Genomic DNA, 15,227 nt, shown 5'->3' on the forward strand with positions numbered 1-15,227 from the left:
TTTATAAAATCTATGTAATAATAATGATGGTGCAGAATGTCTGATGTGATAGTAAATATATATAATGTTAATGTATGCTAATATGAATCTACAAGTATTTTGCCAACTTGATTTGAAACTTTTAAGTGATCAGCCCGCTACTATTACTGGTTCTAGTAGTATGAAGAAATAACCTATTATAATAATTGGGAAAGATCAAACAGGTTAAGTTTGATGTTTATGCGAATGGGTGTTGCAAATAACATCAAAACAACTATTCCCAAAACTGAATGTGCTAAAGAGTTTTTAAAGTTTGTGGGGGAGCGTTCCCAAATAGCAGATAAGTCTCTTGTTGGGACATTAATGGGTATGTTGACCACCATGAAGTTTGATGGTTCACATACTATGCATGAGCAGGTTGTTGAAATGACAAATATTGCAGCAAAACTTAAGACATTGGGAATGGATGTGAATAAAAATTTCCTTGTTCAGTTCATTTTAAACACATTATCGACTAAGTATTAACCATTTTAAATGAACTATAACACCATGAAAGATAAATGGTGTTAGAATTGGTGTATTCCCAAGAGGGGGGGTGAATTGGAATTTTAAAACTTTTTCACCTAGGTTGATCTATGCAACAACGGTATGTACACAACCTAGGATCAGTCTATGCAATTTCCAAACGCGTAAATAAGTATACTGTGAGAATTAAGTCATACGCATCATTCACCCATAACATACACGTGCGGTAAATATAAAGTGCAGAAATATAAGCAAACACACGATATGTTGTCGGGGTTCGGCCAACTGTGCCTATGTCCCCGCCTCAAGCTTGCAAGCTTGAGGATTCCACTAATAGCTCACTTAAGGGTGGAGTGGCACCGTTTACAACCAGGTCAAATTAACACAGGGTTGACCTCAACCTACACGCCTTAACAGGACGACGCACCTATCTTTCCTAACCGGGTCTAAGCCAATCCGGGACTATTCCAGGGCTAGTCTCCCTCTTCAGGCCCGTGCTTGGAAATACAACAGAATTTGAAATACAATCAATTGGTACAATGAATAAGCTTTCAAGTAAAGCAGATGTGTACCCAAATACGCGCAATTACAAACACCACAGTATGATTCAATATGTAAGCTCAATGTGGTCTAAGATGTCAACTCTCAAATAGATTTACTATTGTTGTAATGAGTGTGTGAGAGTGCAAACCTAAATGATCTTTGTATCATAAGATATTCAATCTAAGTGCTCAAACAAAGATATTATCCAAACTTCATATATTTCAATCAACAAGTTTTCTCAATATATATATGTATATGAAGCTCTAGCAATGTATAAGTTCGGTTTGCAAAAAGAGTTTAATCTTTGTATTCAACTATAGATATAAATCAATGAATATTGCAACAAAGATTTTTTACACACAAACAAATATCTCTTTAAAGATTTATCAAAACAAAGCACACTAGATATTAGAAAGTATTTTGAAAATGTTTTGCAACCGAAAACAAATACAATCTTCTTAAGATGTTGCAATGAAGGTGCAAATCTTAGAAGATCTATCAAAGTCTTCTTAGGATAGACTTATTAACAAAGTCTCCTAAGAATTCCTAGGTTTAGCTCTCAATGAAAATAAATCAATCAAATATGAATGGGAGAGCAAACCTATTAAATATAAACACTCAATCGACTTACAGAGGATTTAAGAGATCGAAAAAGGTAAGCATGAGTGAATGGGGATTGGATATGAGTATTATAGGATTTGGGATTTTCAGAGAATTTCTCTTAATCAATATTTTTTTAATCCCATGCTAATTATCCCAAATGGGGGGGTGTTTATAAACAACCCTTGAAATATAACCGTTGGGGACCTATTGGGTATTATTAGAAAAGTTTAATGATGTTTAAAGCATTTTAACCCTGTTTAAAATTTGTTAACTGCGGTAAAAAATCAGGACAACCCGAGAGGTCCGGTCGACCATAATTGGTTCGGTCAACCAGGACTCAAATGGCTCGGTCGACCAGGGGACTTTTGAACTGAAATGCTCCGTCTACCATATATATGTGTTAAGGGCAATTTTTCTAGATTCAGTCGACCAGGAGAAAAATGAACTAAATGGTCGGTCGACCGGGATAGGCGATTTTTCAAATTAGCGCTGTTCGGTCGACCAGGACATTTTGAACTGCCTACTTCGGTCGACCAGACCACTGGGAATTCTCTCGAGGACCCTCCGGTCGACCAGGTAGTTGGAGTACAAAGTTGGTCGGTCGACCGGGAGGTCAAAATGTTGACTCCCAGGTGGTTCGGGCGACCAGGGTCAAATGAACTACAGGGTCTCGGTCGACCGGGACCTAGGTCAACGGTTGGCCCAGGGATGGTTCGGTCGACCAGGCCAAGAATGAACTGTTTTGGCCGGTCGACCGAAAGTGTACCAAGCGTGCATTTTGGCCCGTCTTAACACAATAAAGCCCTATTTAAGTGCCTAGCAAATATATGTGAATATGTGTGTGTCCTAGGGTCATTCAGGTCCAAAATAGAGACACCGAAAAAATTTGGTGGGTTGACCGAAGGGTACACCCTAAGGTCTTTCTAAGGTCACATTCAGTTTATGGTTTGTTTGAGCTTACGTAATAAATCAAGAAGGTGATGTGTGTGTGAGCTTATTACAAACTAGACCCCTAATTACTATTACAGACCTTTCCTACTTAAATATTACAGACCCGAATATAAATTACAAAAAATCAATTATATCAAGGGTCTTCAGAGTCTTCATTTTCCTCCGGGTCTCTGAGTGCTATCATAGGATACTGCCAAGATAAACCTGCACATCAACTTGGCAATCATTAAATACCTGAGTATTTGTCATAATCAAAACAGGTATGACCCATAGGGTCAACAGATAAATGGAATGTGCATGAGTTGCACAGTATGCTAGTTCAAGACGAAACATAACCGAACAATAAAGGAATTCACTCTATTCATTATGTGAACAATCAAGGAGTTGAAAAGAAAGTAAAGAAGCATGGAAAGGGGAAAGGATCTTTAAAGGATAATGAATCCTCTTCTTATATCTAGAAGAAGGTATCAAGTAAGGACAAGTGTCATTTCTGTGGGAAACCAGGACATTACTAGAAGTACTACTTAAAATGAAAAGTTTGGTTCGAAAGGAAGGGTAAGCCTAGTGCTTATGTATGTTTCGAATCAAATTTAGCTGAAGTTCCTTATAATACTTGGTGAATTGATTCTCGATGTACAACTCATGTTTCTAATATGATGCAGAAATTTCTTATAATTCGAAACATAAACCCAAATGAGAAGTTTATCTTCATAGGGAATAAAATAAAAGTGCCAGTTGAAGCTGTTGGGACTTATTTGTTTAATCCTAGACACTAGTTATTGTTTGGATTTATATGAGACTTTTTATGTTCCTAGTATGTCTAGGAATTTAGCTTCATTATCTTAATTGGATGTTTCTGGATACACTTGTAATTTTAATAAAGGATGTTTCAGTTTATTTAAGGATACATGTATGGTTGGTTGTGGAATGCTTTGTGATGGATTATATAAGTTAATACTTGATAATCATTATGCTGAAACACTTTTAACCTCGCATCTTAGTATTGGAACTAAATGAAGTTTAGTGAATGAATGATCTGCTTACTTGTGGCATAAATGGTTAGGTCATATTTTCAAAGAAAGACTGGAAAGATTAGTAAAGAGTGAAATACTTCCAGATTTGGATTTCATTGACCTTGACATTTGTGTAGATTGTATTAAAGGAAAGCAGACAAGACACACAAAGAAAGGAGCCACAAGGAGCACTCAGCTTCTAGAAATTATACACACTGATATATGTTGACCCTTTGACGTAAATACCTTCAATAATGATAGATATTTCATCACCTTTATCGATGTTTTTTCACGTTACGGATATGTCTACTTACTACATGATAAATCTCAAGCGGTAAATGCTTTAGAGATTTATGTAAATGAAGTTGAAAGACAATTAGACAGAAAAGTGAAAATTGTTAGATCTCATAGAGGAGGTGAATATTATGGAAGGTATAACGAAACTGGACAACTTCCTGCTCCATTTTCTAAATTCCTTGAACAACGTGGTATTTGTGCTCAATACACAATGCCAGATACACCAGAACAGAATATCATAAAGGTGTAATAGGACTTTGATGGATATGTTTAGGAGCATGATAAGAAGAAAGTCTTTACCCAATTCATTGTGGATGTATGCTTTAAAAACTACCATGTACGTATTAAATCGTGTTCCTAGTAAGGCAGCTCCAAAGACACCATTTGAGCTTTGGACTGGCAGGAAACCAAGTTTACGACACCTACATGTTTGGGGTTGTCAGGCAGAAATTAGAGTTTATAATCCACAAGAAAAGAAGTTGGATACAAGAACAATCAGTGGTAATTTCATTGGTTATCAAGAAAAATCGAAAGGGTATATATTTTATTGTCCTAATCATGTCATAGAAATAGTTTAAACTAGAAATGCTACGTTCATTGAGAATGATGAAAAGTGGTAGTATGGTTCCATTAAATGTGGAAATTAAGGAAATTACAACTCCTGCTATTCGAAGTAAACCTATTATAGAAAAACCACAAGAGGTTGCGTTAAGACGATCTCAAAGAGAAAGGAGATATGCTATCTCGGATGATTATGTGATTTATCTTCAAGAGTCAGATTTTGACTTAGGAATTGAAGATGATCTAGTTTCGTTTTCATGGGCCATTAGTTGTGATAATTTTGATAAATGGATGGATGCCATGAAAGAAGAGTTAAAGTCTATAGAATAAAATGAAGTTTGGGATCTTGTAGAATTGCTAGAAGGTTGCAAGACAGTTGTGTAAATGAGTTTTTAAAACCAAACGAGACTCTCGTGGTAACCTTAAACGTTACAAGGCCAGACTTGTTGCTAAAGGTGTTACTCAAAAAAATGGTATTGATTATAAAGAGATTTTCACTGGTCTCTAAGAAAGATTCTTTCAAAATTATTATGGCTTTAGTATCTCATTACGATTTAGAATTACATCAAATGGATGTGAAAAATGCCTTTCTAAATGGGAATTTAGATGAAGATGTATATATGGATCAACCACTGGGTTTTATAGTTGAAGGGAAAGAAAATTTGGTGTGTAAACTTAAGAAGTCAATATATGGACTTAAACAAGTTCCCCGACAATGGTATCTTAAGTTTAATAATACCATTGGTTCCTTTGGATTTAAAGAAAACACTGTTGATCGATGTATATATCTAAAGATTAGTTGGAGTAAGTTTATATTCCTGATTCTGTATGTTGATGATGATTTGCTTGCAACTAATGATCTTGGTCTCTTACATGAGACTAAAGAGTTTCTCTCTAAAAAATTTGAAATGAAAGATATGGGAGAGGCAAAGTATGTGATCGAAATAGAAATATTTCAAGATCAGTCCCAAAGACTGGTTGGTTTGTCTAAAAAAGGTTATATAAATAAAGTTTTAGAGTGATTTAACATGGACAAATGCTTAGCTTCACTCTTTCCAATTTAGATAGGAGACAAGTTCAATCTCATGCAATGTCCTAAAAATGATCTAGAATGGAGGCAAATGAAGGATGTTCCTTATGCATCCGTTGTTGGGAGCTTGATGTACGCTCAAACGTGCACAAGGCCTGACATTAGGTTTGTAGTATGAATGCTCTATAGATATCAAAGTGAAAGAAGAAACAATTGAATATTTTCTTCATTTCTTTGTTCATATGTACATCCCAATATATAATACGATTACCTATTCTAAACAAGGAAACAATTTCCTTACTGAATAATATCAATTCCCCCATATTTACCCACTTCCCTAATTTGTATATTATTTACAATGATACTCGGGATTGAGATTTTAATACTCTCCCTCAAGTTGGATCATAAATATTAATTATCTCCAACTTGCTAATAAGATCATCAAAGCTCTGTCGTCCTAACCCTTTAGTGAGAATATCTACAGTTTGTTCCTTGGTTGGTACATAAGTCATACATATAATTCCTTCTTCAATTTTCTCTTTGATGAAGTGTTTGTCTACTTCCGCATGTTTAGTCCTATCATGTTGAACTGGATTAAGAGAGATGCTGATAGCTGCCTTATTGTCACTGTAGAGTTTGATAAGAAGGTTCACCAGGACCCGTAATTCCTCGAAGAGTTTTCGTAACCATAGTCCTTCACCTATCCCTTGAGCGGCTGCCCTGAATTCAGCTTCAGCACTATTACGAGCCACCACATTATGTTTTTTGCTTCTCCAAGTTACAAGGTTTCCCCAGATGAATGTACAATAACCTATGGTGGACCTTCTATCTTCCACTGATCCTGCCCAGTCTGCATCTGTAAAGATCTCTACTTTCTTGCTTTCACATTTCTTAAAGAAGATTCCTCTTCCCGGGGATCCCTTGAGATATCTAAGGATCTTGTATACAACATCTAAGTGAACTTCTTTTGGTGAATACATGAGTTAACTTACTACACTGACTGCAAATGCAATATCTGGTATAGTATGTGATAGGTAGATCAGCTTGCCAACCAATCTCTGATACCTCTCCTTTTCTACTAGTTTTCCACAATCTTCAACCCTCTTTATTGTTTCTATTGGGGTTTCGCTTGGTTTGCATCCCAGCATGTCAGTTTCAACTTGGAGGTTAGTAACATACTTTCGCTGAGAGACACTAATACCCTTTTTCGTTTTTGCCACTTCCATGCCCAAAAAATACCGCATTTGTCCCAAGTCTCTAACTTCAAATTCAGTAGCTGGAACCTTCTTCAATCTCTCCATTTCTTCAGTATCATCACCAGTAAGGATTATATCATCAACATACACTATTAGAATTGTTCTCTTACCTCCTTTAGACTGTTGGAAGAATAGTGTATGATCTGATTGCCTTTGTTGATACCCTTGATTCTTTAGTACCTTTGCGAATTTTTCGAACCACGCTCTAGGAGATTGTTTGAGGCCATATAACAATTTCTTGAGTTTACACACTCTGTTTTCTTCACCTGTTCTACTGAATCCTGGTGGTATAGTCATGTATACTTCCTCTTCTGATTCTCCATTTAAGAAAGCATTTTTAATATCAAGTTGTTGTAGTGGCCAATCTAAATTGGCTGCCAAGGACAAGAGAACCCGAACTGTATTTAAATTTGCCACTGGTGCAAATGTTTCAGTATAGTCAATGCCGTAAGTCTGTGTAAAGTTTTTTGCAACAAGTCTGGCTTTATATCTTTCAACTGTTCCATCAGATTTATATTTCACTATGAAGACCCATTTATAACCCACTGGCTTCTTCCCTTTCGGTAGATTTGTCAACTTCCAAGTTCCATTTTTTTTCTAGGGCTCACATTTCTTCCATGACTGCCTCTCTCCATTTTGGTATTTCTAGAGTTTCCTGAATGTTTTTTGGCATTTTCATCTCGTCAAGGTTAGAGACAAACACACAATATCCTGTAGACAAACTTTTATAAGACATGTATTTCGACCAAGGCTATTGAGTACATGACTTGGTTTGTTTTCTGATTGCAATAAGTAAATTGATATCATTAGGTGCAGGATTATCAGAGGAAGACTTAATTACCAGATTGGGATTAGGCATGGGCTCATGGTTATTCGGAGCCATCACCGGTTCCAACGCTCTTGGTGCCTCAGGTATGAGATTCTTCCTCTCCTTTGTTTTCGGCTTTCTTGAGTAAACCAGCATGTCTGCCTTGTTTTGCTCTCCTGCATCTCCCCCTAAGGGTAAGTGCTCTGTTGTGTTTGGCAAGTCAGGAAGTAATGCAATGGAAGACTCAATAGATGGGTCAGGGAATGGGGTAACTGGAGTAACCGGAGAGAATGACGCAGATTTAGTAGTAAAGGGATCAAAGAACCGATCTTCACTCCATTTCTCCCCCTGAAGAGAGGGCTTTGGGAAATAAGGAGTGGTTTCAAAGAAAGTGACATCAAGACTAACGAACAGTCATTTTGAGACCGGATCATAGCATTTGTAGCCTTTCTGGGTAGGTGAATAACCAAGGAAGACACATTTAATGGCATGAGGATCCAATTTATCGCGATGGTGTGCATGGACATGAACAAAAGCAGTACAACCAAAGATTTTCAGTCGGAGACTGGAAGGGAGTCGAGAGGTAGGAAAGTGTTCTTGTAATTTCTGAAGAGAGGTGACAAATAAAAGTGCTTGACTTGGCATTCGATTAATGAGATGTGTGGCTGTTAAGATGGCATCGCCCCAAAAATAATGTTTCATATTGGCAATAAACATTAATGCCCGGGCTACTTCAAGTATATGTCTATTTTTTCATTCAGCAACCCCATTTTGTTGAGGGGTATCCATACAAGAACTTTGATGAACAATCCCATTATCTTGAAGATAAGTTTCCAGGATGGTATTAAAATATTCCATACCATTATTAGTACGTAAAATCTGAATATGAGTCTAGAAAATTGATGAAAATGGAGCGGACTTCAGTTTTGTCTTTCAGTAAGTAGACCCAACAAAGATGAGTATGGTCATCGATAAAGGTAACAAACCATTTTGTATTGGTGCGATTTAGGGAACGTGAGAGATCCCATACATCACTGTGAAACATAGTAAATGGGCGAGATGGTTTGTATATAGATGATGGAAAAGAAGTACGATGATGTTTAGCAAGCTCACATACTTCACATTGAAACTCAGAAGCCATTTTATTTGAACAAATAGAAGGAAACAAACGTTTTAGATATTGAAAATTGGGATAACCCATCCATGAATGCCATAACAAAAGTTCACTATTTCTAGAAGTAGATGCAGAATCACAAATTGCAGTATTACATAATTCACTCAAACTTGCCTCCTCAAAGTAGTAGATTCCCTCATACGCTTTAGCAGTGCCAATCATCTTCCCCGATGATAGGTCCTGAAAAACAAAATGAGAGGAACCAAATTTAGCAGAACAATTCGAGTCTTTTGTTAACTGATTGATGGATAACAGATTGCAAGATAACTTGGGGACATGTATGACCGATTGTAAAGTTAAAGAATCAGATATGCGAATACTTCTTTTTCCAGCAACTGGTGAGAGAGAACCATCTGTAATTTTTACCATCAAATTCCTGGCATATGGTGAGTAGGATGAGAAATACTGATAAGACCCAATCATATGATCAAATGCACCCGAATCAATTATCCATGGAGATTTGTAACATGATGTAGTATTTAAAGCTGACAGATAATTACCTCGGTGATCCAGGGAACTAGAGGAAGACTGACCCGATGTTTGCATTGATGAAATCATCTTATATAGTTGATCCAACTGTTCAAGATTGAATGCATTGCTAGAATAGGTATTGTTGTTCTCTTCTTGTAATCTTTCAGTTGATCCGTTAGTGCTGGCCTGGTACCCACAATTTTTTTGGTATTGTCTCGGTTAACAATCTGCCGGTTTTCCATGAATCTCCTAGCAGGTATTTTTCAAATGACTTGTTTTTTGGCAATGTTCGCACCATAATTTACTTTTTTGTGGTCGTCGACTAGGTCCACCTGGGCCTTTTGATACAAGAACCGAGACATCCAAGCCAGCGTGTCCAGCGTGCCCATCTAGTTTTTGGGCGGATATGGGTATGGGGAGGTCTAGCCCAGCAGGTTCATTTTGAGGCCGCAGCATCACACGCCTCCTGTTCTCTTCCCTCCTGACCTCTGCGAAGACTTCTCAGGTTGAAGGGAGAGGTCGCCGGCCAAGGATCCGTCCCCTCACTTCGTCGAGCTCTCGATTCAGGTTGGCAAGAAACTCGAAGACCCTCTCATTTTTGAGCCTCCTTCAGTATCGCGTGCTATTGCCGGAGCACTCCCACTTGTCATTGATTCTCAGATCGAGCTCCTGCCAGAGATGAGTCATCTCCATGAAATACTCGGTAACACCTCTCTCACCTTGCCTTATCTGCCACAATCAGGTCTTGATGTCGAAGATTTGCGAGTAGCTTTTGACGTCGGAGTATGTCTCACGTATGACTTCCCAGACTTCCTTCGCCGTTGGCAAGAACAAGTAGACTTTTCCGATTGATGGTTGCATCGAGTTAATGAGCCAAGCTGTGACCATGGAGTTTTCGGACCTCCATCTTTGCAAGGCTACATTGTCGAAAGGGTCTGGTTTCCTCCGCTCACCGGTAAGATAACCGAACTTTCCTCTTCCCTAAATCACCAATCTCATGGACTGAGCCCATTCACGGAAATTTTTTCCGTTTAATTTTTCCAATGAGAGTGGAAAGACGGTATTATCCAACCCATTCGAACCCCCACCGGATGTGGCCTCTGAGTCACTGATGATGTTTGCTGAAGAGGTAGAGCCTTTGCTGTTGACGGTGCCGATTAGGTAGGTTTAAGAAAACCTAGCTCTGATACCATGAAAGAAGAAACGATTGAATATTTTCTTCATTACTTTGTTCATATGTACATCCCAATATATAATACGATTACCTATTCTAAACAAGGAAACAATTTCCTTACTGAATAATATCAAATCCCCCATATTTACTCACTTCCCTAATTGGTATATTATTTACAATGATACTTGGGATTGAGATTTTAACACAAAGTAATCTAGGAATGATTCACTGGAAGGCTGCAAAGAAAGTTCTAAAATACTTGTAAGGAAAGAAAGATTACAAGCTTATGTATCGAAGGTCTGTTCATCTTGAGGTGGTTGGATATTCAGATTCTAATTTTGCTGGATGCATGGATACAAGAAAGTCCACATTTGGCTATGTATACTTGCTGGTCGGAGGAGCAATTTAATGGAAGAGTGCGAAACAGTTTATAATTGCTGCATCCACTATGGAAGCTGAATTTGTAACTTGCTTTGAGGCTATAGTTCATGCTAATTGGTTGCGGAACTTTTTTTCAGGACTTGAAATAGTCAACAGTATCGCAAGCCTCTGAAAACTTATTGTGATAATTCCGCAGCTGTCTTCTTCTCTAAGAATAATAAGTATTCCAAGGGTGCTAAGCATATAGAATTGAAATACTTTACTGTTAAAGAAGACGTACAGAAACAAAAAGTGTCAATTGAACATATTAACACCGATTGTATGATATATGATCCTTTGAAAAAAGGATTGCCGCCCAAAATATTTATTGGTCATGTTGAAAAGATGGGCATTATTGAATCTTAATGTATGTTGTTCAATTGATATTTGAGTTCGATGATGAAAATGTTTTTGTTATTTTTGTTTTCCATTTTGTATACATAATTGTTATGGAATAATGATAACATGATCAAATTTGGACCTAATGTATGCCTCTCAATTAAAAGATCATTATGTGCAATGGAACTTGTATTGTAGTGCATGGAAAGAACTATGTTAATAAAGATGATATGAAACCGCCATGACTCCTACAAGTTTTTTATATATTAATGATAACTAATGTATGCGCATTATGATCAACTACATTAAGTAATTTCACTTGAGTCAAGTGAGAGAATGTAAGACATTAATTGTCTCAAAGGAATTATAATAATATTTGTTGAGGTAATATGAAAGATTTTTAAATAAATAATTATAATTATATTTTCTGATTAATGATCTCAAAATTTTGTAAAATTATAATGACATCTCGAAATATAAGAGGTTTATAATTATGATATAATTATGATACATTATTAATCATTTGATGGAAGTGATTATAAAAAAGAGGTTAGGGACTGGTCCTTACTCTTCCTTATGTTTTGATTTAATTTGATAGATATATATATATATATATATATATTTAAAGGTTAACGATCAAGGTATACTTTATTTTAATGTTAATGTGAATAATGTTTATCGTATTTAAACTTATATAATTACCAATGGCGTCTTCCTCTCCCAATTTCCTGCTTGTTGCACTGGTTTTACTTGCATGCTGCGCCGCCGCCTCATTGGCTACGCGGCCGCTGAACCTCGAGTCGTCGTCGGTTGCGCCACTGGCCCCTCGATTAATGCAGGTGGACGGTAACAATAATTCTTACCCCGGTGACAACAGCAACAACTACTGCCGGGACTCCCTGTTTGAGCTCCACTCATGCGTCGGCGAGGTCATCCTCTTCTTCCTCAACGGCGAGGCCTACCTCGGCCCCACTTGCTGCCGCGCCATCCACGCCGTCCAGCTCCACTGCTAGCCTTCCATGATCGAGTTCCTCGGCTTCACCCCGGAAGAGGGGCGACATCCTCCGCGGCTACGGCGATGATTCTGTCTCCGGCCACCTTCACTCTCCACCTTCCCCGCCGGAGACCTTCAAGCCCGACGTCAATGTTCACCAAAACTTGCTCCCGTCGCCCTGCTAATTATATATGGCGTTTCTTTTTCTCTGTTTCCACTTGGATTTCTTTGCTATGATATCCAATGGCTTCTACAATAAAAATTCAAATACTCTTATACAAATAATCTGATTAATTTATTTCTTGTTTAAATGTATGACATTGGGCTTTTTAATTTATCTTTTCCATATACATATGAAAATAATTTAGTATTGAGCTTTAGTGACCAGTTCAAATCAAAACTGAGAACTCACTAATTAAAATTAAAGTCTTTTATTCTTTAAGAGCCTTAATTGGGCTATGGGGGCCAATGCTGATTATCGATTTGAAATACATACAACTATTTTCTCATGTGAAAGTATATATCAACATTTGGTCATATTCCATGTATAAATTTTATATTTCTAAAAACCCCACACTGTTCAATATCTCGAAGAATGCATCACCAGGTGCTATTTCAATCTTCACCTTCGGCATGCAGGTAGAAAATGCTCATTGCATTGAGGGACAGGAAGCAAATTATTTCCCACTACTTCTCCTTTTAATTATTTTCTAGCTAGGATAGATGTTTGATCCTTTGATCGACCGAAAATTAAAATTGTTCATGCGTAATATTGAAAATTAACAAAGCTGATCATCAATATCTATGTTGTTAATGCATATGCAAACTGAAGATAAAGATAAAAAGAGTTGAGTTGCCATCTAAGAAATCCAATTACAACTTTCAAGTACAAATCGCTACTCGCACGCAGAGTAAAAATGAAATTCAAGCAGAAGCTAATGGTTCCTCTGTTTTTCCATTTGATTCCTTGGGAAAAAAAAATTTGACAAAAGGGAAAGATTGGAATATATCTTTAGCAAGATTTTTGGTGGAGTAAGGATTTGAACTTCCTAGAGTCTTTTTCTTCCGTACAATTTCTCGGAGCCAAACGGCAGACGTGAAAGTATAAAAAGAAATCGTCAATACCTGATTTACAAAGGAACATGATGATTGTACTTCATAAAATTCCCGTGTTTGATTTCATCATGCTTGTCGCGGTGCCGGCGATCGCTCACTTCCCGCTTATTCTCTTTCTTCCGCCTCTGATGCTCTTCGCATTTTCCGGAACTCAATTTCTCAGCAGTCTTAGCCGTTTCAGTTCCCTCCGGCGGCGGATTTGATGCGGACTCAAATTCCGGCCGTGAACATTCGTTGGACCAAGATGTCGGCGATGAATGCCCTACATCGCCAGTAAGATTCTTTGTAGATCCGTAATCGGCAGAAAGAATCCCGTCCAGTCCATGAATGGCGATGTCGAGCGAAAGGTAAAGATTCGGAACGGAGATGCGGACGCCGTCGACTGCGACGTATTTCGAGATGGTTCCGTTAATGGAGACGCGGTGGTTGGAGATCGTGAGGTGATGTCGATAAAGGAGAGACTCGATGCGGGAGCCGGGAGACAGGCGGCGGAGATCGGCGAGGGAGAGCCGGCGCGGCAGGACGTGGAGACGGAGAGTTCGGACGTAGTCGTCGGCGACGGAGGACATGTCTAGGCTGAAGAGGTCAGAGTCAGGGGGAGCGAAGAGGGTGAAGGAATCGCCGGAGAGGAGGCGGTAGCGGAGGTCGGAGGTTGCGATGGCGTTGCCGAACAAGTTGTACTTGTGAATCTTGAGGACTTGGATCGCCGTTTCAAGGTCTTGATCTGTGAGGGTTGTGGCCGTGGCAGTTGCGGAGGAGGAAAATAGGAAAGAGAGAGTGAGTAGAAACATTGGCGGCGGCCGTCGGCCAGGGAATTTGGTTGTCTTCATCGAGAGAATGCTCGAGAGAGAGAGACTGAATTTGTGATTCAGTTGGCTTTCTGTTAAGTTTGGCGCGCTTTAGTGGAAAATTTCATATAGGGAGAGAAATTATGAGGTGTTTCGCACTGTCCTGGACGCAAATCTTTGCATAAATCAGGGCCGTACGGTGAATCCTCAAATTTAGCCAAGTCCTGATGGTCAATTTGTAACTACATCCATTTCAGTCAAGATTAAGGTGACCCCACTCATTGGCTTTTAACTTTTTGCATACGTCCCTTGGACCTATCACCCTCGAGGGCCAAAACTATTAGCATGTCCTAAATTTATCCACCTATATGTGTTAATAAGTTAATAGCAGCAAATGTATTTTATTTTCTATCTAGTTTGTAAGAGTATATTGACATGAGGTAATGTGATATTAGTAGTGCCTAAAAGTTATTTAACATAATGTTAGTGGTGCTTAAGAGTTGTTTAGCATGATGTTAGTGGTAGCATGATGTTAGTGGTGCCTATTTTTGTACTTGTAACAATTTGCTTTTAGCTTATATAATGGTTATTTCCTTATCAATGAAGTAGTAGAGTTTTCAATCCAACTTTATTTCCCCTTATTTTTAAATTTATCATTTTCTTCTTCCATTTTACATCAGTTGTATTAGAGCCAAGTTAGAGTTCCACAATGGCTTCTGAAACTTTTGTGCAGCAAGCCATTTCACGCTTTGATGGTCACATGACCATTGGAGCATGCTCATGAAATTTTTTTTGAGGTCCAAAGAATATCAGACAGTTGTTGTTTCTAGAGTAGTAGAACCAGTAGAAGGTGTTGTACTGATAGATGCACAGAAGGTGGAGCTTGCACGGCAGAAGTTGAAGGATCTCAAAACAAAGAATTATTTCTTCTAGGCAATTGATCGTTCTATCCTGGAAACCATTCTTTATAAAGAAACTTCCAAGCAGATCTTGGACTCTATGAAGAAGAAGTATGAGGGGACAGTAAAGGCGAAGAGAGCACAACTGCAAACACTTCGAGGCGATTTCGAAACTTTAAACATGAAGTATGGAGAATCGGTGATAGATTACTTCTCCAGGATGATGGCAATTGCAAATAAGATGAGAATCCATGGCGACCAAATGACAGACGTCACTATCATTGAG

General features: G+C 38.2%; 2 protein-coding genes across 2 annotated transcripts; one reads left to right on the forward strand and one right to left on the reverse strand.

Annotated features, from left to right (window-relative positions):
• The first annotated feature begins 11,848 nt into the window (after window positions 1-11,848).
• On the forward strand, window positions 11,849-12,157 carry LOC131160771 (egg cell-secreted protein 1.1-like). The gene has a single exon (XM_058116654.1). It carries the CDS (start codon window positions 11,849-11,851, stop codon window positions 12,155-12,157), a length of 309 nt encoding a protein of 102 aa, XP_057972637.1.
• Window positions 12,158-13,268: 1,111 nt separating this feature from the next.
• On the reverse strand, window positions 13,269-14,084 carry LOC131160772 (fasciclin-like arabinogalactan protein 19). Its single transcript, XM_058116656.1, has one exon. The coding sequence runs from the start codon at window positions 14,082-14,084 to the stop codon at window positions 13,269-13,271; it is 816 nt and encodes a 271-aa protein (XP_057972639.1).
• Between the last annotated feature and the right edge of the window lie 1,143 nt (window positions 14,085-15,227).

The sequence above is a fragment of the Malania oleifera genome, chromosome 7, assembly GCF_029873635.1.
Source record: "Malania oleifera isolate guangnan ecotype guangnan chromosome 7, ASM2987363v1, whole genome shotgun sequence".
NCBI lineage: Eukaryota > Viridiplantae > Streptophyta > Magnoliopsida > Santalales > Ximeniaceae > Malania > Malania oleifera.

Coding starts and splice junctions, on each gene's coding strand:
- LOC131160772 (XM_058116656.1), bottom strand. CDS start 14,084: ATGAAGACAACCAAATTCCCTGGCCGACGGCCGCCGCCAATGTTTCTA.
- LOC131160771 (XM_058116654.1), top strand. CDS start 11,849: ATGGCGTCTTCCTCTCCCAATTTCCTGCTTGTTGCACTGGTTTTACTT.